The sequence below is a fragment of the Buteo buteo genome, chromosome Z, assembly GCF_964188355.1.
Source record: "Buteo buteo chromosome Z, bButBut1.hap1.1, whole genome shotgun sequence".
NCBI lineage: Eukaryota > Metazoa > Chordata > Aves > Accipitriformes > Accipitridae > Buteo > Buteo buteo.
The window spans coordinates 87858871-87881985 of NC_134204.1; the positions used below are offsets into that span (position 1 = coordinate 87858871).

The 23115-nt window shown below is 48.7% G+C and overlaps 1 protein-coding gene across 7 annotated transcripts in view; it reads right to left on the reverse strand.

Annotated features, from left to right (window-relative positions):
* PAX5 (paired box 5) overlaps positions 1 to 23115 on the reverse strand; it is a 135093-nt gene that overhangs the window by 48972 nt on the left and 63006 nt on the right. For 6 of the 7 annotated variants that reach the window (XM_075019476.1, XM_075019475.1, XM_075019472.1 and 3 more), the window contains one exon: positions 11614 to 11743. In XM_075019476.1, coding sequence (XP_074875577.1) covers positions 11614 to 11743 — 130 coding nt within the window. Of the gene's footprint in view, positions 1 to 11613; positions 11744 to 15073; positions 15131 to 23115 lie in introns of all 7 variants that reach the window. The other variant, XM_075019469.1, reaches the window with a different exon arrangement.

A 23115-nucleotide genomic window follows, 5' to 3' on the forward strand; every position in this document is an offset into this window, starting at 1 on the left:
GAGGCAGCTCTGACGGCGAACAGATGATGGGTACATTTCCAGGAACCGCAGGCGAAGGGAGATGAGGCTCAGCGGATGAGCCCAGCGGTGGAACAGGGGTGATGGGCAGCAGAAGGTACAGCACAGCCCCCATCAGGGCTCCTCAGCCACCACCACCTCAACAAGATGAGGTTTTACTGAGCCCGCACCACGCTCAAAGGCACTGACGAGTCCCCTTCACCACTGCTTCAGTACCGAAGCCATGGTCCGTAACACGCCCAAGGAGCGTCGCAGAGCCACTTTATCCACGTGACAGAAGGGCCCACCGATATCCCACTCCTATCTTAAGACCTTAAGAGCTTCTCCCATTAAAACCTGGGCTGGTGAGACTTGCAGGTGGTGAACACCCCGGACAGAGTACGGACAAAATTTGTCTCCTGAGCCACGAGCCGCACAAAGCAGCCTTGCGGCAGCGCATCCCCAAGCCTGTTAAGCAGCAACGAACCCTTATACAATGGACAAGGGTGCGCCCGGCCGAGAGCGGGTGATCCCACCTCCGCAGGTCTCGATGCACCTCCCGCAGCCTTGCGCATCCTCACGGCGAGCTGCCTGCACCTCTCGTGCTCTGGGCAAGGCAGCCGGGGTCGACAATGCTGCACAAACAACTGACCGCAGGGCGAACAACGGGTTGCACCAGGGTGGATGAAGCCACGGGGATGCTGTGGCGCAGGACGTGGGAGGCGCGTGGAGCATCTCCTGGTGTGACCCCGGCAGCCGCGGGCAAAGAGGTGAAGCTCTGCATCCCGGCACACCACACATGTAGGTACAGTGTGTAATGTATGGGACACTTGTCCCGCGTGTCCCTGTCCCACAGTTTATTGCCAGTGCCCACTTGTTCCTCTCAGAGCTGCCCCTTGCTTGCTGGGGAGCGGCACGTGCAGCTCCATAGGGAGAGATCGGCAGGGAGACCCGGGGAAACGCTCTCCAGCCAGCTCGGGGTCCAGATGCAGCTCTGCCACCCGGGCTGGTGCCTAAACCACCAGCTTGGCTGCCTCTGCACCAGCGTGGGACCGAGCCAGACCAGGATGCTTTTGGGTCTGCCTGTACTGGCTAGTGTAGGCAGGTCAGGCAGCACAGGACACAATTCTGCTCAGCAGTGAACAGCTATCAGACCGGTTCAAGACTACATCAGGGTCTGGAAACAGTTTGTGTCCGTATTCCATCTTTATCGTATTATTAACAAGGACAGACGGAGCAAAAGCAAGCCCTCTGTTTAGCATCAAAAAAACAGATTTGCTGACAAAGGGAGTCTCATCCACACCCCCAATATCCTACACCTCTAATGTACTTTGCAATTATTGCAGCTGCAGCAGCATCTGCTGGCTTCCCACCACACTCTTCCAAGTCCTCCATCCTCCTGCAGATCCTCAAGCCCCAATGGCCCAGGACCACACTTCCCACAGAGGATGCTCACGTCTGGGGAGGCCACCACGTCTGGACCCACAACTGCCAGAAAAAACACCTGCTGGGGAGGGGATAACCCATGTATGTCCCCTCTTTAGAGGGATATTGCTGATCCACAAACCTTTTTTGGGGAGCTAGTGCTCAAAAAAGGTACAGTCTCATCACAGGGCTGAGCTCAAGGAGTTTAGATTGTTGCAAAGAATGTATGATGAAAAGAAGGAAAACTCCAGTGGGACCCTGATACTCCTTTCATGCCCTCACTGAATTCACTTTTCAGCCACATCTATGTGAAAATCCCAAGTCAGGTGTCAAGTCCGTGGCAGCACAGGCAGTCCCTGTCCCTGCTGATTCTCATGGGATTTCCACAAGCGATATTCCTCACTGTTGGTAGATGTGCCAGTTTCATCAAGCAGCTCAGAACCAGGCAACTTGTATTTTGAAGAAATGCCAGTGACATTTTCTTTTTTCCACTGCCTTTTGCCTATTGCATTTTCTTTTTTTTTTTTTTTATTACAGTTTAACATTTTTATGAGAAATTACATCAAAACCTGAAATTCACACATTTTTGGCTTGTTGTAATATGATGTCATAAAGAAACAATGGCCCATTACAAAAAAGCCCCAAATGGGTTTATAAAATTTCTGTCCATAGATAACACAGTGTTTTCCAGGGCCAGAATTACAGGAACAGCTCTTTCAAGGAAGATAGTAGGGAAAATAAGCACAAGCTTTCCTTCCTACTCTGCACCAGAAGATGTTCCCCTTCTCCCAAAACGGGCTGCAACGTCATTAAAATATCTGGAACCTTTGGCTTTCTCTCCCCTGGCTCATCAACGGGCACTTTTGTGAGCTCAAGACTGGGAACAGCGAGGAGCCGTCAGAGCTCCAGCAGCACCCACTCACCCCCGGTCCTGGCTCTCCGATGAAGCCATCTCTGATGGCCTCCCACAGACCACAGCACAAAGCTGGGGAGCCCGACCCCTCGAGCTCCGCAGGGCTCCTCAGAGCCAAGATTTTGGGAAGCACCGACATTGCTCGCTACCTGGAGGCAGCATCACCCACCAGGCTTCCTGCTCATGAGATTTTGAGCACTTTACACTTTGCAGCTTGCTTTCTTGAGTCCTCCTAAGTTTCTCCCAGACTTCCCCTAGATTAAAAAAAGAAAAAAGGCATGTTCCCGTTTCTAGGTGATGGTATGACAGTGCGAGCTGATGGCAGAGAGCAAGCGTCCCCGTGACATGCTCTCCATTGCCCAGCGCTGCACCTAGCCCTCAAATTGTCTCTGTTTTACCATTCCCTCCACTCACTTCCCACACTGCCTGTCTGACAACTCACCTTGCCCTGTGTAGACATGCAGAATCTCCCAACTGGTCAGGTATCAGATGAGAAGTAACTCTTATTTGGCCAACTAAGGCCACCTATCATTGATGGTGTAGCAAGTTTGGAGGTGTCTTCAACCACCGTCATCAAAATAATTACCTCGCCCTAGAAATGGTATCTGCAGCCCAACTCAGACTGCCACTTGACTTTATTTTTGTGCCGTGCATATGCACAGATGCCAACACATCCCTCTACCCACCTGGAAATATCAATTTGGTGGCTTGCACAGACACTCTCAGATGTTTTGCTATTGTTGCAGGCCAAAAAAAGCAATTTAGGAAGCATTAATGCTAACTGGAGTGTTTTCCTTTTTTTTTTTTTTTTTTTTTTTTATTTCCAATTTGACATCTATGACAGATTTACAGCATTCCTCTGGCAGCAAAAAAATGCCAGGACTGAATTGGCCGTTGACACCCTAAAGCGGTGAGCTGCCCTGCCAGCTCTGGGCACGCGAAGCCCCAGCTGCTGCGGCAGTGTCACAGCCGTGGGTGAGCGTCCCCAGGACAAAAACACCAACAGGACACGCGGTGGGTGGCACTGGCAAGGCATTTTCCACCCACCTGTGTGGAGTCGGTTTGATGCCCAGCTTTTTTCAGGGCGTTTCGGACCAGGGCGAGCATCAGTTGAGGCTGCTCAGTCTGTTTGCAGAACAAGCCCCAGCCCCGCTGCAATCAGGACCGGTGCGGGGACACCAGAACCCTCTTGTCTTAATCCTCCTGCCATGGCTGCTCGATTTAAAATTGTATTTATTATCCATACCACAGCGGTATTGGGGGCAGGGGGAAACAGATTTAATTAATTAGAGATTGCAAAATCCTTAAGTAAAAGATGCTATGTAAATGCAAATTGTTATTATACATGCTTTGCACCAAAACATGTTTACCATAGTTAAATTCAACATTTAAATCCACAACCAAACTCCCAACAGAGTCAGGCTGTACATCATCAAAAGAGGCAGTTAATAGCCTAGGTCTTAGTGGGGTACAAGTGGTCTCGTTTGCTTTCTCAAATGCGCTTGTTCTTTTTTAATGGCAAGATAAGAATTCATAAAAATGGAAAAATTCAACAGTGTTTCAGTTAGACTCTGTCCTGTCATTAAAAATGACACTTTTGTTTTTCAGATTGGCTGCCTTTCCACGGGAGTTTATGTGGCCTTTTTTCAAGTCTTTAACATGACAGGCCCTATTGGGAGTGACGAATAGATTATTGGAAAATGCATCTGCACTTTTATCTATTAAATGTAGAGACTAAGCTGTAAATCTAGCATTATGCTGCACTAGAAACCAGCCATCTACCAACACCGATTTGCACTTCAAAACAGTCCCACAGAAATTAAAATATAATTTGGTGATAATGTTTAAACACTGATGAACATTTCCATGTAGAGACAGATTATATGACCAAAACATAACGGCCTCAGAAGAAGACTTTTTATTATTGCTATTGCACTTAGCCAACAAAAAATTTAACAAAGCATTTTTCCAGAAGAAAAAGCAATTTCAACAAAACTGAACCTTTTCTTTACTTTCTTCAAAACTGTGTTGATCTTAGGGGGAAAAAAAAATAAGAAAGAAAAAAAAAAAGAACAAAAGAATTGTGAAAATGTTACATTAGTCTTATTTCAGAGAGTTGGAACAGGAAGTATAAATTGTTCACTTTGAAACTACTTTTCATTAAAAAACTGCAAATATTTTTTAATCTGAAATCAAAATAATTTAAATCCTTTCATTCAGCTAGTCAAAACACAGCTGTAAAACTGACACTTACTAGTATTTCAGCAAACATCAGCTGGACAACGAGCAAAATAAATAGATGAGAGAGCTTCCTCACCCACCTACTCCACTTTCAGGCACATCCCAGTACCGGCAGACCCTCAGAAGGTACCAGTGGTCCCAGTCCCATGGACTGCAGACTGTCCTAGAGCCACCGTGGGAACGGTCCCACCAAAGAGACAATGACACACAGCTCCTACCCAGCAATACAGAAGCACCGTGCCTACCACAGAAATACAGAGTAGATGAGGTCAGAAAGCAACTCTGGAGTTCACCTAGTCCAACTCTCCTGCTCAGAGCAGGGTTGCGTAAAGCAGGCTGCCCAGGACCACGTCAAATTGGGTTTTTGAACATCTCCATTGCCTCTCTGAGCAGCCTGTGCCAGCGTTTCACCACCCTCACGGCAGAAAGGTTTCTTCTCACGTGTAAGAGGAGTTTCCCGTGTTTTAGTTTGTGCCTGTGGCCTCCTGCCCGGTCACTGGCCACCACCGAGAAGAGTTGGCTTCTATTTGCTTTGCCTACCCTCCACCAAGCATTGATGCACATGGGGAAGGCTCCCTCTGAGAGCCGCCCCTTCCCAAGAGCAAACACCCCTGGCTCTATCAGGGCACACCATCACCGCTTCCAAGCACGCACACGAGTTTCTGGCCCCATTCCCTCCATCCTTCTGCACAAACTGCTGTATCTGTTGGCTGCTCCCGCTCTTGCTCTCTGTCAGGCGCACTCCAGTCCAGTTGCTTGCATAGGACCCAGCTCAAAAACTGCTTGACCCTCCCTAATCAGGAGTCAGCTGGAGACCAAAGCTCAAAGCACCCTTTGATCAGGAGTATTGTGATCGAGCGTGTAAGACCCCCTGACTTGGGTTATGCAAAAAGTAGATGTCTAGTCCAAACTCAATGCCCAAGCTCTTGCCTGTGGAGAGACGAAGGTGTTTCCAGACTCCTCCACCCAAACGCTGGTGTCTAGGGTTGCTCAGATGAATCCTCCATCCATAGGCTGAGAAGGATCTGTTGCCATTCTTCTGCAGGTGATGAGCATCCTATATGCCACTTGCTTCATTGTTAAAAATCCAGTAAGTCCTTCTGGATTGCATTGAGCTAAATGCTAAATATTATCAGCGTTTAATCCTGGCAAGAGATCAGCCTGGGATTTTAGAGGAGTGGCTCTTCCTTCTTTTGAAGGCATGAGAATCCACGTTGGCTGCAAACACTGACCTGCCCAGGGATAATCCATTTTTTGCAAGGTTTCCTGCAGTGCCACCTTCTTGTGCCTGGCTTCAGAAGTGACCAACAATATCTGCCATTCAACAAAACCTGGCGAAACAGTGTCTCATAAATTGCAGTCACAGCATGATGGGATGAACAAAGCAGGATGAAGAGTCTGGAAACAGACTTCTATGAGACCAGGCACTCCTAAGGAAAAACACTCTGAGAGGCCAGCAGAGGACTGTACTTTACAGCAGAAGAGTAGCAAGAAACACCTTGTCTTTCAACACGCATTTATCCCATGTTAGCGTTTTCATTTCCTAACTACAAAAATTTGACAAAATATGCAGGAATATGGAAGGTTAAACACATCCCTGTTACCTCCATGAGCCACAGACCTGTGCTACCTATGAAGAAATAACCACCTGGCATAATATACTACATCTAAGGTGTTGGATGCACCCACACTAAGGAAAAAGTCAAGCTGATCTCTCCCGGAGTGGAGGATCCTGCTCAGCCAGATGCATTTTTCCCACTTACTCTAGGTTCAGTTCAGCCTGAAGTCTGGGATCAGTTACGCCTGGTGTCTGAGTCCAGCAATTCAGCCCAGAGCAGATAACTAAGATGATAGCCATTGAGAGTATCTCTCCTTTCCCCATCCTTCCAGACGCCAAAGTGACTCTGCTCCTGGTTTTGTTTGGTTTCTTCTCACCTTTTTGACGTGCACACAAAATGTGCAGGAAAGCCAATGCATTTGGCCCTACGGGACCAGTGTCTCCAAGGCTGACCCCACAAAGGAGCACAAAGGTAATTCTCCTTCTGCAGTGTGGTTACAAGGTTGAGTGCCAAGGATAAGGAATAACCTGTCCGTATTTGGCAGAGTCTCAGTATCTCCCTGCACAGGTGTGTAAGCTGCAAAATGCACCAGAGCCTGCTCATCAGTACAGCTGCAAGAGGACACGTTCATCAGGCTGGAGTGCATCTGAGAGTGTCTTGGCAGCAACGAGGATGAGCAGGTGAGCGAAGGGTGATGGAGATGTCCCAGTGTGGGAGAAGGCCAGGCTCCCCCACTCCAACACTGGCCGGTGGAACAAAACCGAAGCCCACCGCCAACGCTTTGCTCTGCGCTGCTTCTTTTAATGGAGCGATGTAGAGTTCACATCAGGTCCCACTACGGTGGAACACGCTTTTTCGGCTGCCGGGTGAGGCTGTCCGACAGTCGGTCCTGGCTCTGCTAATGCAAACTGACTCTGCAGCCAGGGCTGCCCACAGGTTTGTCAATCCGCCCTCGGTGCCGTATCGGAGAGCCGCACGAAGGTGTCGATTTAGCATGACTTTGTCCTCTCAAAGTGATACTGACCACGCTGAAATCAGCAAGCCGGAGCAGGGAAAATGCATCTGCAGGTAATTAGTAACAATCACGGGCTGCTTGGAAACTGCTGACTACAGCAGTAATGAGCTGGGCACATGTCATTGGCTTGTAAATGGAGAGAGCGCTTGCAGACCATGGCAGCAAACAGTAAGGGAAAGGGTTTTTTTTTTAACTTAATATTTAATGTGTCATAAACACAATGCAGAGAAATCAAGTGGTTCTCTAATCAGAAGTTTGGCTGCTGGTCCATAATACAACAGAGTTGGTGGATGAAGTGGTACTGAGAACTGTTATTAAATTTTCCTTAGATGTATTCTAGCAGCAAGTACTGGCATGAATGCCAATGTTTAAGCAATCATTTCATCTTCAAGAAATATCCCAAATGTTTTGATCTACCAGCTTGCTGTGAAATAGAAGTTTTACATATTCTACCAACAACTGCACCAGAGGATCCTTTGCATCTCAACCCTCAACTTTGCTTTGCCACCCACACACCACAACCTGGCAACAAGAACAATGAAAGACTATGATCATAATTCACTTCAGATTTCCAGTCTCAGCTTTATTTGCATCAAATTCTTTTACAGTGTGTCTTACAGTCTTAAGACTGACAAGATGAACTAGACTTAGGTCTCTTCACATATGGCAGACCAGAAAGTCTCCAGACTTTCTCATAAAAACTGATTGGCAGATATCAGCTATCAAAAGGACATAAGTGTTCTTGGCTCAAACTCCTGTATGTTATATTTCAAGTTCTTTATCCACAAAAATGCAGCTTTTCAGCCCTATGCCCACCAAGAGCGCCACTCTCTGTTGAAGCGTCATGCAATCACACGTTCACAGCTCTGCTTCACACACACCAGAAAAGCTCCTGGTACAAACAACGTTTCCAACCAACAGACTGTTCTGGATATTACAATTCACTTGCCGGTGTTTTAAGCAGCTTTTGGTCTCATGAGAGTGAAGCTGTTACAAAAGTGTTTATAGTCTGGAATGACAACTGAGAGTGAGGTCAACCTCTCAAGCCATGAGCACCACCAGACACAGACTTTTAACATTTTGAGGAGCTTTATCCAGCCACCCCTCACTTTTACAGCTCAAAACACACCACCTAGCATGACTGAAACAACTTGTCCCCCAAGGCTTTCAGTCTCCTGCTCTCAGTTAGCTTGGACGCATCACAGGACAGCCTGTCTGGAGCAAGGAAGAGTAGAAAGACTCAAAAAAGGGTGAAGAAACTAAAAGCAACCCAACTTTCTGAATCTCAAGAAAAGGCTGGAGTTCAAGTTGTCCACTCCTCCTCCAGTGAGGAGCAATTTGCAGGAGAAATGCGATCACAGATCTGGAAGGCTCAGGCTCTTGCCTGCCAGACAAGGGGCCAAGGTCCAGGACCTGGCTCTGGCAGGACCTCTCATGAATCTGTTCCTGACCACCAAAGTGGGGCTGATACAAAGCTAACCTTCTTCCAGGTGTTGCCTGCCTTATCTACCACCTAAACCCACTCACCCACCCTGGCTGCAGCTCAGGAACACTGAATCACCAAATTTTACCATAGCTTTGGTCAGACCACAAATGACAAAAAAAGCTCCCAGAAGGCAAAGTACGCGATGTGTTAGCAAACATTTCTTGGACCTTGCAGTCATAACCACCATTGTGTATCATTGCCCAGTTCCTTATAATTTTCAGTGATATGTACTACAGACGAAAGGCCAGTAGCAATATGCCACTTTTGGTTACAAGTGGAAAAGGATCAATAAATGTGTCTCCCTCTTCCAAAACCCCTGTCCCACCAATGAAAATAGGGTGGGAAAATAGGCATGACTGAAAAAGTGAGTTAATTCTTGGGAGAGAATGGAGAAGTCTGTCCAGAGGTATGGTGAGAAACGCATCACTAAGTGTGTCCCCCATGACACGTCTTGCACATTACAAAGTACGGCTTACTGCTTAAACCCTTCTGCCCCCGATGGTCTGCACATCCCCTCAGCTCGTTAGGAAAGCCTCGGGGCAGAGAGAGCGATATCATACATGCCCAGAGCTACAGCGCCCAGATTGTGCCAGGGGCTTCTGGGTGCTCCCAGAGCAGGAGCAGCAAAAAACAGCTGCTCTGGGTGTTAGGAAAGGAAAAGGGAGGATAACAATCAATCTTCTCCGAAAATGTATCAGAAGGCATAGGTTTTAAAAGGGTTTTGATATGCTCGTGTAAATCTAAGTTTTATGAATGCAGGTGTTAGAAAACTCTACAGCAATATCAAATTAAAGATATAAATACCTACTGCCTTGTAAAACGTGTTCTGTTATAGCTCTCACCCTGTCACATTTAAGACCAATGGCAGGTTTTTTCTAGGCTTGCTACTCATAAAGCCTGCTCCACGTTTTTGATGAGAACTAGTAAATTTAACATTTGGAACTTTTGCTCAAGTGTAGGTAATGTCACCATGCAAAATCTGTAACGAGCTCCACAGCGTCACTTCTGTAGTCAGTTTTGCTCTAACAAACGTGGTCAGCTCACCAAACTCTAAGGAAGCAGTAACGTAAGAAGCACGAGAAGTGCTTAAACCAGCATAAAAAAACAAGCGCTGGTGAAGTATCAAATCAAAACAACAGCTTTTGGCTGAACCTCATATTGGCCAGGTGCAGATCTTGGATAGGCAGTTTCTTAGAAGAAGACAGAAGTGAGGAAGCACTCAGCTTCTCTATCATCTTCTTGCCTTCCTAACTTCCACTCCTTGATAACGCAACCCGGTAATTTCCTGCTATTTTGCCTCCCCCTCAAGACACAGCTCCCACCAGTTCCCATCCCACACTGTAAGCTGGAGATGTTCCCAGCTGGGCGACCCCCAGACAACGATGCCCACAGCACCCTCTCACGCAGACCGTGGTGCTGCTGGGCTGAGCTCATCAGCAGAGCACGAGTGCCTCTAACAGGGCTTCAGTCTTGTCGTGGGGGCATGGACTTGGACGAGCAAGAGACAAACACCCAGAAGATGAACAAAGGGCAACAGGACACCCGTGATGGGCCAAGGCAGCCTTGCAATGAGCTTCAGGCTTCAAAAAAAAGCACAGGGAGCTCTGTGGCAAACAATTACAGAATAATTTGACTTAGGAGGCATTTCTTTTTAACTTCCATAGGCTGTACGAGTGGCTTATGACCCCAAACGTGATGGTTCATGGTCCTTCTTTTGTATTCGTTTTAGATTCCTTCTATTCCATGATTCTATGATTGTCTCTATATATCTATATCTATGCTCTATCTCCCTACTTGTTTTAAGCCACACATGTCCAGAAAACCCTCTTTCTGCCCATCCATCCACCCCTACACACCTTTCTTATCTATGGGTTTACCGCTCAAACCACCCATCCAGTACTCAACAGTTATTTCAAGGACAGTCTTCCCTCCCACTTCCAGGGAAACATAGATTTCCTTATGGTTCATGTAACTCTCTGATTTCTTTTGAATAATCCTAAACTTTCGGCAAGAAAAGCTAAAGACTGATGCCATATTGGGTTATAACAATTTTGCAACAACATTTGTTTTCAAAACTGCCCTTCTGCTACACGACATCATAGTGCTTTCAAGATACAATAATATTATATTAACAACAGTATCACCTTCCCTTTAGCAACAAAATAAACAAGTAACTCCAATCTTTGGTAAAACGGAGAAAATCCAATGACAAAATCTGCACAGGTTAGACACACAGACAGAAGTAATGCACAGAGGTAATATGCATATGAAACATAGAGCCTTAAATTTTAAAATCCCTTTTTTCTGATTCCCACAATTCCTTCGGGACACAATTTCATCATTTTCTTACCATTTGGGCAATCTCCTTCCAAGAGATGTGGTCAGTCCCAAATAACTAGGTGACCAAAGCATTTATCAAATTCTAGCTGTTCCTTAACTCTCACCCTACACCTGCTAAATAAATGAAGATGATGCTGCATTCCTTGAACAAACAACCTTTGCTTTTCATTTAAATGCTTAGACTTAGTGCACAATTACAATTCCAGAAATGATACAACACATGAGCGTTTGTAGGAATTAAAAGCATCCAAAATTCAGGCTAGTTTGAACTGTCATAAAAACCCCATCCAGTCAAACATGCCAGGTGCCTTTATGAAAAATGAGCAACAAAGCCCAAAAGCAGAGGCAAGCATTCTGGTTTTTGGTTGCATGTTGGTACTCGAGATGCAGGTTTGGGGTGGAGGGGACATATCCCTTCCCAGCCAAGGGGGATGAATGCTTCGTCTGTTGGCTCCAAGTGAACACTGCTGATTTACACAAGCCATGCACCTGACTTGCAACACAGCTGCAATGAAATTGCAGTTAAAAAGAGACTTTCTGAGCAAATGACTCCACAGCTCCTCCATAAAGGGCATCACCCTGCAATGTGCACACACACACACTTCACACCACTTATTGGCATTGGAAAATTGCTTACCTGTGACGATAGGATACGACTGAGGTCCCGGAACGCTCGCTCCCAAATCAGCAGAAGTAGGGCTGGTTATATTGGCCTTCATGTCATCTAATCCCCCAGCTAACGATGCCATGGCTGAGTATTCAGTTGCCTGGAAAAAGAAACAAAAGGCATTTTAGCAATAATAAATTTACTGTTCAAGAGCTTTTGCCTGTATGACAAAAAGTAGATGCAATACAGAACTCAAAAATCCTTTGTTCAGTCAGTTTTAAAGGCAATACCCATTTACACGGGACTGTCAAGCATTCAAAATGCTCAATAAGTGGGTCTGTGCTTATCACCAATGTTCCCGGAGAACACCAAAATGGGCTTTCTTTATAAAACTGAAGCCAAACTCATCAACATGTAACAAGGCTTTACTTAAAGAGGAAATCTTGTAGAGTAACTGGGGGCTGTAAATGCTGAGTGCAAGTTACTTGCCTGTTAGAGAAAAATGTTCGTGCTGGTTTACCTGAACTCTTCTTATTTCAGTGGTGGCACTTCAAGAGACATGCGCTAACGAGCAGGTGGGAATGAGGTGTCCCATTTCCCCCCTTTTCTTGGGAACGCTGTATTTCCCCATCATCTTACAAGAAATAAAGCGCATGTAAAGAAAAGTGTTTGCTTAATGGATGAATTTGTAGCCAACTGTTTCTAAATCCAAATTATTTAAAAATAAATCACCTGACTGTTGTAAGGATGCTCTCTCATCTCATGGGAATTTTATAATCTCATTAGCTGAAGCTACGGTAAATGAATGCAGGTCCTCGGAAATCAGATTGTTTCTGTCCGTGTCGCTACAGCAATCTACAGCAGGTGAGGCCAATCCACACATCCAGAAGGACTTCCATGTACACAGCAGAAAGTTTATATTCATTTGCCTTTTTCCATTATTTCCTATTGTCAGGATCATTCACACAAAACTGGGAAGTTTCATTTCAAAGTTCTCCATTCCCTGTTGTTACTTAAAGTTGCCACTTTAAGTTTTAATCCCTTATTTGTGAGATCATAATCATGCCCGTAACAACCGGACGATGACAACTTTAAGTGAAGAACGGCAAAAGGAACAGATAAACTGAAGGACACCCACCCCGAGGCTGATTCCCACTGTATTTCTGCAGACTAAAGTCAATGCAGAAGCTGTGCAGAGCTGAAGCAATGTAGGGCAACCCAGGACCCTGTGATTCTTCTGAGTGACCAAATCAGAAAGTTAAACTTTTTTTTTTTTTTTGAGGAAACAAAAGCTGATCTGATTGAGCACGCCTTTCTCCCTCTTGCAAGCTTCTCAGAAGCGTCTGAGAACCCAGCGCACAAGCTGGTATTTGCCATGAGGTCAGCATTTTGGGTCAGATATATGTTTGTGTCTCTGTTGCTCAGTTCTCACTCAGAGAGAAGTTAATTTACATGGATAACCTTGTATTAGCAGGTCTGTGTTAATACGCATGTTTCTTCTGAGGATGCAATCTGTGCAAGGCACGAGTACACCCTGTCGCCTTGAAGGATCCCCCCCACAAACCTCTTGCAGATGAGCATGTCAAATACATTTTGCCGGTGACCAGCTGCTGGCCACCCTGTCCCTTCACCTGGCCCACGGATCAGCGCTACGGGGTCCTCCGGACCAAAGGCTTCTCAGCAGTGACCCGTCTCCTGACCTTTGCATTAAACTCGTCCTATTCCTCAGCCCTTTCAGCTTATTCCTCCTCTGACACCCTCCGTGCCCTCACGTTTCCCTCGCCTTCACGCACCCAGCACCCTTCTTCTACCACCGCTGCCCACACCTCTGCTTCAGCCCCACTTCTGCACCCTGGGGAGGACAGCCCCTGGAGCATCCCTCCTCTGCAGAGGATGCCAGCGATGCTCCCAGCCTTCCTCCTTCCTACAAGGGCAACCAAAGCTCCTTCTTCTCATTCCACATCCTACCAAGGTGCGTTTTCCAGCCTTCCCACACCACTCCACACACTGTCCTACGTCTGCAGCCCCACCTTCCCCCTGCACCGGCCACGTGCACGTGCAGCGGCACTGCCGCGTTTTTTTCGCTCCCCAAAGCCCTCATCTGACAAGACAGCGGAGGAACACCAGCACGGATGCAGGCCTGCAGGGACATCCCGGGCAGCCGGCGATGCACGAGTGGCATGGGATGGGCCGGCAGCGCAGCAGAGGAAAAGGCTGTCCTTGGGCGCTGCTGTTTGGTATTTCTGATGTCTGCAGAAGAGCACACACCGCTCCCTGGGGAAGGACGCCTTATTTCACCCCTGCTGCTCTAAGAAAGCTGTAACTGCAACGTATCCAGGCTAGAAAATTTCTTCCTATCCTTCCATAGCACGCCGATACACCGCTCCCCACAGGCAGGGTATGAACACGGCTTCCAGCTTATGAAGGGGGAGCTGGCCACTTGCAGTTTGGGAGGGAGGCATCCAGCTGCGCCACAGGCTCGGCCACATGCACGTCGAAAGCCCACAGCGAAAAGCGGCTTTTGGGGACACCGCTCCTCGCACAAACCCAACCGGGACCAGACCCCTGGCTGCAAACCCCAGACGCGGGAGTCCGAAGCAGGCTGCAGATGTCGAAACACCACAGCTTGCTTCCTTCCTCAGGTCCAAGGAACCGACCTCGGAGGATGCAGGAACAGGTCTCACCTCTTTAACTGTAACGATCTGGAAGCACCGCCACATCAACGAACCGCGAGCTTGGCTCTTCAAGCTCGGAGGGACTGACCAGTTTGTCAGAAGCAAGCAGCTATCAGGGTGTAGCGCACCCCGACGGGGGGGCCAGGATGGTGGTACCCCGTCCTCACCCACGTCACCGGGAGATGGAGTGATGTGCAGCAGCACGGTCCTGCTGCCGGCAGCACTGCCCCGTCTCACCAGCTGCAGCAGGACGGCCCCAAACCGCAGACCCAACTTCTGCAGACCAGAGGGACCGGGCGAGTTACGGCCGCCCGGCACGGCGCGGAGGGAGAGTCCACGGCTGGGTAGGGATCCAGGAGATGGAGGTGTGGGAAATAAGAAATTTGGGGTCCCTCCCTGCTTTTCGTCCCAGTAGCTTGCCGCCGACAGGAGCTGCACCTCTTTTGCAATGGCCCAGCAAGCTTTCCCAGGGGTAAGAACAGTGGGATTTTCAGGGATTTTCCAGCTGCCTCCCTGTTGCCCTGGCAAGACTCTGCCCACATCCCTCCTCGGAGCCACCAGCAGCCGCACCGACCATGCACTGACCACCATCGCTGCTCCCAGCACCCAGGCGGAGCGAGCCCGGACCATCGGGCAGCCCCGACCGCTGCTGACCCCCCCACCTCCTCACACAGTCCTGATGGAGGGACCCGGCAAAGGAGCAGCTCGGGATGGCCGGGCACGGCCAGGGGTCCCTCCCTGCACAGTGGGAAGCCTGACCTGCTGCTCGGTAGGTGAAAAAGCAAGAGTCGGGTGTTCAGTACCCTAGAAATTACCTGAAAAATGACTGCCTGCGGTTGTACCACGCACTGTCTCATCAGCATGGAGCACCACTGCCATAGCATGGAGGAGAGAAAACACAGACACGTGAAAACGAGGAATATATAAAAGGAGAGACCGAGAAGGACAAACTGGAAGAAGGGGCAAGATGGGGTCTCACGTGCTCCCCCTGCCCCATCCCGCTCGGCTCGGGCAGACGGGACCTGGGCGCCTGGCAGGGGGCTGGGCACGGGCCCCCCCCCCAGCAGGCACGGTGCCCAGTTGGGGTGGGGAGGAGAGGGGTGGTCTCTGCGCGCCCATGGGCAGCAGCACACCCCCCCTGCGACAGGCAGCGGGGTCTGCACGGCCCGTCCCCCGCCAGCCTTCACTGCAGAGCGCAAATGGGAAGGTTTCTGTGCTGGGAGAAGTTTCACCTCCTCCACTGCAAAAGCATCATTTCTAAGTATTACCCCCCCGGGGTGGGGGCAGATGGAGGGAAAAGGGGTGCAAGAGTGTTTCAGTACCGTTTTCAAGCAGTTTACGTAGCGTGGCGGGAGGCAGGCTCTGCTGTCTTCTGCCACGCTACAGTGGAGTCGCAAAACAGCCCATCGATGGCTTCACCCTGTGCTTTTCCTAGAGAAGGTGCCTGAGCATAACCCACCGAAAAGGCCAACCCACCCTACATGCACAGCAATTTCCTCTTTGAGATTTACCTGGAATTTTATCCCAAAGTGGGAGACAGAGACGGACGCACAGCGGGGAACAAGACTGCTCCCTGAAACAGCCTGGTTCTGGGGTGCCGGCGTGGGAAACTCAGGGAGGTCCCACAGGCTGGGATGAGCCCTGCGGCAGCGCTGCGACCCAGGCGGCATGAGATAAATGCATCCCCCTCCTGCCCCCGTCCCTTTTGTGGGGCACAGACCCCGCACCCCTCTCGAGAGACCGCGCCAAGCAAAGACAGAAAAGAGGCGTCTGCCGCACGGGGCAAGCACTCGCACGTGCTGCTTTTTGCATCTGCTCGGCTTTCCGAATCACACCTGCAAAAAACGTCGCGCAGGCACGAAGCGACGCCTCTTGTGCCCTCCTGCCGCTGGCACGGCTGCCCCCCCCCCCCCCCCCGGACCCGCAGCACTGCTGGGGATGCAGCAGCAGCAGCAGCATCGCGACAGGGTCTCCGACCATCAAGGCGATGCACCAGCTTGGGGCTTTGGGACTTGGTCTGCCCCCGCGCCGACCGCCGGCACCGACAGGCACGGTGCGCAGGAGCACCTTCGCTGCCAAAAAAACGACGTTACTCCTCGTTTAAGCCATGCGTTAATCTGAGGTCTCCGAAAAGCCAGCGCTGTCCCCCAGGTCACGACCACCAAACCCCCTGCTCGCCCCTCACGGCAGCAGCAAGCCGGACCTCATCCCTAATATCCCCAAAGCCATCGCATTGTGATACTTTAAAATTAATAAATAAAGGCAGAATTGGCGCACACCAGGCAGGTTGTCCATGGAAACCCCCACCTCAGCCTGACAAAGGGAAGAAATTTGTAACATTAGATATGGTTCGGAGAGCTTAATCCAAAGCAGCTCTAATTAATCTCCCCAGGCTTTCAGAAACCCAGAGCCACTCACAGCCACACAGGCACCGGTGCTGCTCTCCCTGAAATTTTATGGGAACGGAAAATCCATCCTAACACCTTCCTCCTCAGCCGCCTCAGACCCGGATGGGAAAGGCATCCGAAAACCTATACATCAAAGCCTCGCCGCTGCCACCCGCCAGCCACCTCTCCATTTCATAATTTACATGACATTCCTTGCGCTGCCCACTGCAGCCACCAAAACCAATTCTGCTTTGGAGCAAAACCTATTTACACAGCTAATTGGGGCTGAACCCCAGTTTCTCTTTGTTTCCGGCAACGTCCGGCTCTTTGCTGTCTCACAGGGCATGGAACTTTGATTTCAGCGGTACGACGTTCTTCCCTTGGTTTAAATGGAATATTTCTGAATCTCCCTTTCACAAAACATACATGTTTTTAAAAAATTAACAGCTGTGCTTTGTTTTAGCCCAGATCCAATTAGGATTGTGCACATCCCCAGAGATTCCTCTGAAGATAGCGGGAATTAGTTAGTGCACCCTGCCATGAACAGATTTACCCTCATACGTCAGAATAACTGACCTGTTTTTGACCCAATCTTCAGATTATCTGAATGTGGGAAACGACATGCTACAGTTTACATTTGCGCAGTGCAATCCATAAGCGGACACAGCCATTCTCAGATTTTCCGAAGGGACCCCCAAATCCAATCTAAATGCCTAGAATTTACCTGTTGTTTTTCTTTTATACATATAAATAGCTGCATTTCCATTCGCTCTTTGTTTCTCATTTTCATTTTGTTCTAATATCTGCATGTAAATGTCTGAAAATAGCATCTGTAATTGAAGATTATGAAGTATAGCCAGCTCCTGACAGGCTGCTAAGGAAGATGGATTATCCTCATTTTTCTGTAAATTTTGTCAATTTTGGAATTCATAAGCTATCAACACTGATCAAAATGTGACCGCACAGCTGTGTCAAAGCGGACGGCGCGGTGGCGGCACGGCTCCTGAGGACGACGGCTCTCCCCAGCCACCCGGCCGGGGGCACACACTGTGGGAATCCTTCCTGGCTGCTCCTAGTACCTACATCCAACCCACCCCACCACCACCCCCCGTCCCCCCAAAAAAATTCAAATAAATAAACTGAAAGTACGCAAATTCTCTGGTGTGCCGAATCACATCACAAAGCGTAATTTATTGCATGTTCTCCCTTTTTATTTATCCCTAAGTAGTAAACACGATTTCCATTCAGGGGGTTCGTTATGTTCCACTCCTACCAGACAATCACAGCACACTTGAGGCAATTGTTTAGCCTCTTCCTCTCAATTTTCCCATTACTGGGAGTAAGTACTGTTGGGACTCTTTAATAGCCCGACTGCAGCCCATATCAATAACAGATGAGGTTTAATCGTCCAACACAAAAATTATTTAGGCTCAGTAAGGACATTCAATGTCATTTGCATAATGGCATTTCTATCCTGAGCACCTAACCCATCGTGCATAAACAAGGCCCTGGGACCATAAATAATAATAAATCATGACGTCCACGCTCCTCTTGCTGTAATAGGAGCCTCTCTTTGTAGAAATTATTTCAGCAGGAAATGGGCACTGTAATTTTAAAGACATGTGGCATTGCACAGGCCAGTAAATCACACCCGTGCACACACACACACGCACGCACACACATGCACCACGGCTGCCCGTGGTGAACAACAAAACCCCACAAAACAGCAGCACAGAAAACAGCCCACGCTTGCGGCTGAAATTGCCCCTTTTTTCTTTATTATTATTATTTCTTAGTCAGAGCTAGCAGACCAAATAAAAGCAAGGTCTGAATAGTGTGCGTGGTGTCTGAGCATGTGTACAGGGGCAATGATGGACCCCTAAGTCCCCCAAATCCCTGCCTGGCCGCTCCTCACACCCAGACTCAAACCTCTCCTGGAAGGTCTGGTGGGAAGAAAGCAAAGACCTGCAGACACTTCCAGGTGTTTTCCAACCAAGATTTTCACCAGCCGTTGCAATCCCAGTTGCCCTGCTGAGGCAGAGGGGGCCAGCAGACTCTTTTCCTCTGGTTTCTAAGCAGAAGCCTCCATAGAAAAACATGGTAAGGCCAGCCCAAGGGAAGTAAATGGACACATACAATCCGGGCAGCTAAGGTGGCTTTCCACTTTTTAGCCTCATCAAGCCAATAACAAGCGCCTGGATGAGCAGCGGTAGCACAGCGGTGGTGAGGGCCGACCTCTGCTTTTGCCAGGATTAGCAAGTTTCATCATCGCACATTCATCCCCAGCAGCTCCTTCCTCTCTCCGAATAAATATGCTCTGTTTCCTCCAGGACACCAAATGAAATGACGACTCACCCCAGCTCCCTCCTGCCTTCGTCAGCACTGACCAGGCTCCAGGTTTGCCTTCACAGCCCCTGCATGGGCTCTTCCCACCGTCTCCATGCCAGAACCTCCCAGTTCAGGAGGAATTCCTCTACTGAGGAATGCAGAAATGGCACAACAAATTCTGCAGCAGCCTTCTCCTGGTGCTGGCGTTGCACATCCATCCTGACAGCGGCACCGTAGCCGGCCAGGCAGGCGTCCTCCCCGAAACAGCATCTCCCCCAGCCCCCTCCAACTTCTCCTCTCCAAGCCTTCCTCCTCCTCCTCCCCCTGGGGCAGCCCTTCGCTTGCTCCTCTCCATCTTTTCATGTGGATTCACACAGGGTGTTTCTCCTCTTCCCCTCCTTCCCACGCTCTCCTGCCCGTGGCTCCTCTCAGCCCACCATGAACCGACCGATCACCTCGCTGCTCTGTCAGCAGCCTCCACCATCCTACACACAACACTAAAAAGAGGGGCACCCAACTGAAATAAAGCATAACACAGTTAAAATAAAGCATAACACGTCCCACCCTGGTGGAAAAAGCAGTTTGCTTTTTGTAAATCCAGTACATCATCACGTTATGCCACTCATTGCCACAAGATATTGCTAAAACCTGCTCTTTCTCAGGACAGGAACTGGACACTTTCACCCCTGACAATAACAATTTCTGCCAAAGGAGGAGGGAAAATGGACGATCACCCATCACAGTGGCTCCACTGCTACCACTGAAGCACCCAGCATGGGTGAGCAGGGAAGAAAACACAACCAGCAGCACGGTCAAGTATTTCCCTATGGAGACACACAAAGCAGAAGTATGAAAGCACACTGAGAATGTGTGTGAAGTTTACATCAAGACTGCCAGATTTTCAATCCATCCTACCAATGGCTCCTGACACTTGAGAAGTCTTGGGCGAATTTGCAAGAACACCATTTGTACTTCTGTAATGCTTTCAGATGAACTATCTGAAGGTATTTCATGAATGCCATCTGAGATTCCTTTCATAACACTCTCTGTATCATATTACGTATTGTGTACAAGAAACTGGTTTCAAAGCCATATCCCATGGCAAAATACCCTGGGCAGCGTTTGCCATGGACCAAGCCTCCCAGGTAGCCAAAGTCCTGGCAGCTGCTGCAGCTCCAGGTGCACCGAATCGCCACCCAGATGGAAGCCAACAGAGAAAGCCAAGGAGTTTGCTGTGTTTAGTGGCGTGTTGCAAAGTCCAAGCGGAACAAATCCAAATCAACCCATAAATTCCTGAACTTCAGGCCACTTTCAAAGCTGGACACAAACACATATTATTTTGTTTTCCAAAAGACTTTCACTTTTCCTGTTAGTGCCCCTGGGATCCTGGTGACCCTACAACAGTCAGGAGTCTTCTGTTTTCCATTTTGAGGGTGGCAGCTTTTCCTACAATGCTGACTTCCCCATCAAATCCCCAATGCAGAACTGACCTCATTAAAAAAAAAAACAAAAAAAACAAATAAACAAACATAATTTTCCAAAGTTTTTCTTTCATTTCTTCACCTGTACCTGACTGGAACAGGAAGGGCCAAAATATTGCAAGCCAGTCTTCATTACAATGTGTTTATGGAAAAGCCAGAAATATAAGCACAAACACTGTTTTAGTAAGATTTATAAAGCACTTTCAGGTACAAGTCCTCAGGGGCATAAGGTTAGGAAGGCAGCAGGTACCGGTCTCTGTGGGGAACAACCCATGCACATACGGAATGCAATGCAACGCTCCTGGGCTTGGTTCCCTTAACCAGAGTGTTTTGTGCAGCAAATAAGATGTGCCAGGGAGGGCTTTGGGGGATGCAGAGGTGTGGAGACGCTCCTTCCCCTTTGCACGTGCTGCAGGCGCGTTTCATGTCAACAGAAATGCCTGGCAGGGGAAAAACCTGGGCAACGATGCAGTGATTTCTTTGCTGTGACATTCAGTAAGGATAAACGGGCACTGAACCCCACTAATCTCGTGGGGTGAATCTTGAGCTGGTTTTTTCTCCTTTGCTAATTAGCTGAGACCTGCTGACAACCAAACCTGACCGGCAGCAGGTCCGGAGTGCGGAGGCTTCGGAACAAGGAGCTGGCAGAGAAGGAGGGTCTGCCCTGACAGAGAGTGGGCAGGAGAGCATCACCCACCCCAGAGACACCCACTTCTGCACTTAAAACACCCCATCCACGCTGCCTGACCGCAGGGCAGGGAAACGGGCTCCTCAGCTTCAGAAAAAAACACCTGGAAACATCAGAAATTGTCTGCACATGGGTGTAAGAAAAGGAAGCAGAACAGAGGCAGGCTGACCAATGAGTGTGGTACCTACAGGGTAACTACAGGGTGCTAGTTCCAGGTAAAAAGACTCTGTCTGATGAGACCCACAGCCTGCCGCTGCTGGAGGCTCTGCACCTCCTTTCTATCACGAAAGGCTCCAGCAAAGGACCTTCTATGCAGAAAAATCATCAAAGATTACAGTTTTCAGTGAAACATTTCAGTTTTTATCAAAACATTCTCTGTTGGAAAGACAGGTTCAGCCAAACACAGTGCTGTTGTAATAATCATCATTTTGCTGCTAAAACGTCAGCTGTGCTGGAGATGCCTGGGCACTGCACACGCAGTAAAATATCACAACGAGAAAACAGCGTCAGACAACGAGAAGAAAACCCACTGCTGGTATGACCTGAGCATCTCTTCCACCCAAGAGCCACCCCAGTTCTTATGCCAGAAGTGTACTTGGGGTTGTTTTCAAACTTTTCTCTACAATCACAAGAACAACCGTTTGCCTGAAAACAAGGATGCGGGGTCTGTGCCTTCAACAAAAACTCCCACTGGTGCAAAGCCTCACAACTTGGCAATGCTTGGAAACCACTCATCAGCCACATAATCTAATGACAATTTCTCGTCTGCCTTAATTTTATCCATTATTTCATTGTGTGTTTTAATTATTTAGACAGGTCTCAATAACTGGCCAAACGCTCTTAGCCAAACACGGCATCTGATGAGTGCAGTTTTTCTGCCCAGCTCCCATTTCGGAAAGGCACTCGCTGCCTCCAGCACCTTGCTCTCCCACAGCCCTCCGTGTACGTCTGTGAATATGACTAGTCTGGACTGACTCTGAGCCTGGAGGGGACTCCTGCGGCACAGAGAATGAGCAGAGGAAACCCCTGCCCCTCTGAGGTTGCCCTTATTCAATTACATGTTCAAGCCAAGAGCAGCAGGGCTGAAACCATCCCCCTACACGCTACGCTGCTCTCTTAGCTTAAGAGTCTGCTTCCTTTCAGATGTAGGGTGTTTTTTTCATTTCAGCAAATTCTGCTGCCACCAGATCTTTAAGCAGCCACTATTCGTATGAGCAGAGAGGAATTTTGATACTAGCCCTTTTTTCTGGAAGTGGCTTAGCTCCACAATTGTTTTTGTCATCATACAACACCTTCTGCAGGCTGTTTCATTCAATCCCTTCCTAAACAAACGGCAACACAAAACCATGGCATTCTTCTGAAAACCCAGCATCTGCACTAAGCAGGTTGCTTAGGCTCCTGGGCACCTCATCCCAGACGGCTCTCCATCTCATCCTGCACACTGTGTGAACCAGGTGCTGCTCTCCCACCCCAATCATGCTGTTCACATTCTCCATTGCAACCGTACAAAAGTTTCCCTAAGTCACATCATGACAGCTGGAATGAACAGCAGGTAGCTGGACATCAAGGTTGTAGGATAATCCAGGTTGGAAGGAAGCTCCAGAGGTCCCTCAAAGCAGGGCCAGCTGCAGGACCAGACCAGGTCACTCAGGGCTTTATCCAGCTGGGTCTTGAAAACCACCATGGATGGAGACTGCATAACTTCTGAGGGCAACCTCTGCCCTGCCTGACTGTCCCTGGGGGGAAGAATTGCTCCCTTGGACCCTGCAGAGCATCTGCTGCATCAGCTCACGCCCCTGTCTCTTGTAGTCCCACCGCGCACTGCCATGAAGAGTTTGGCTCCTTCTAAGATGCTTTAGCACATAGTGATCTCCAGGTATTCACTAGTTGTGTAGGGAACATACTTTGAGAAACCCATCTTTGTTGATTAAAGTGATGGACAGATTTAGAGAAAGCCTACGGAATGAGAGTAA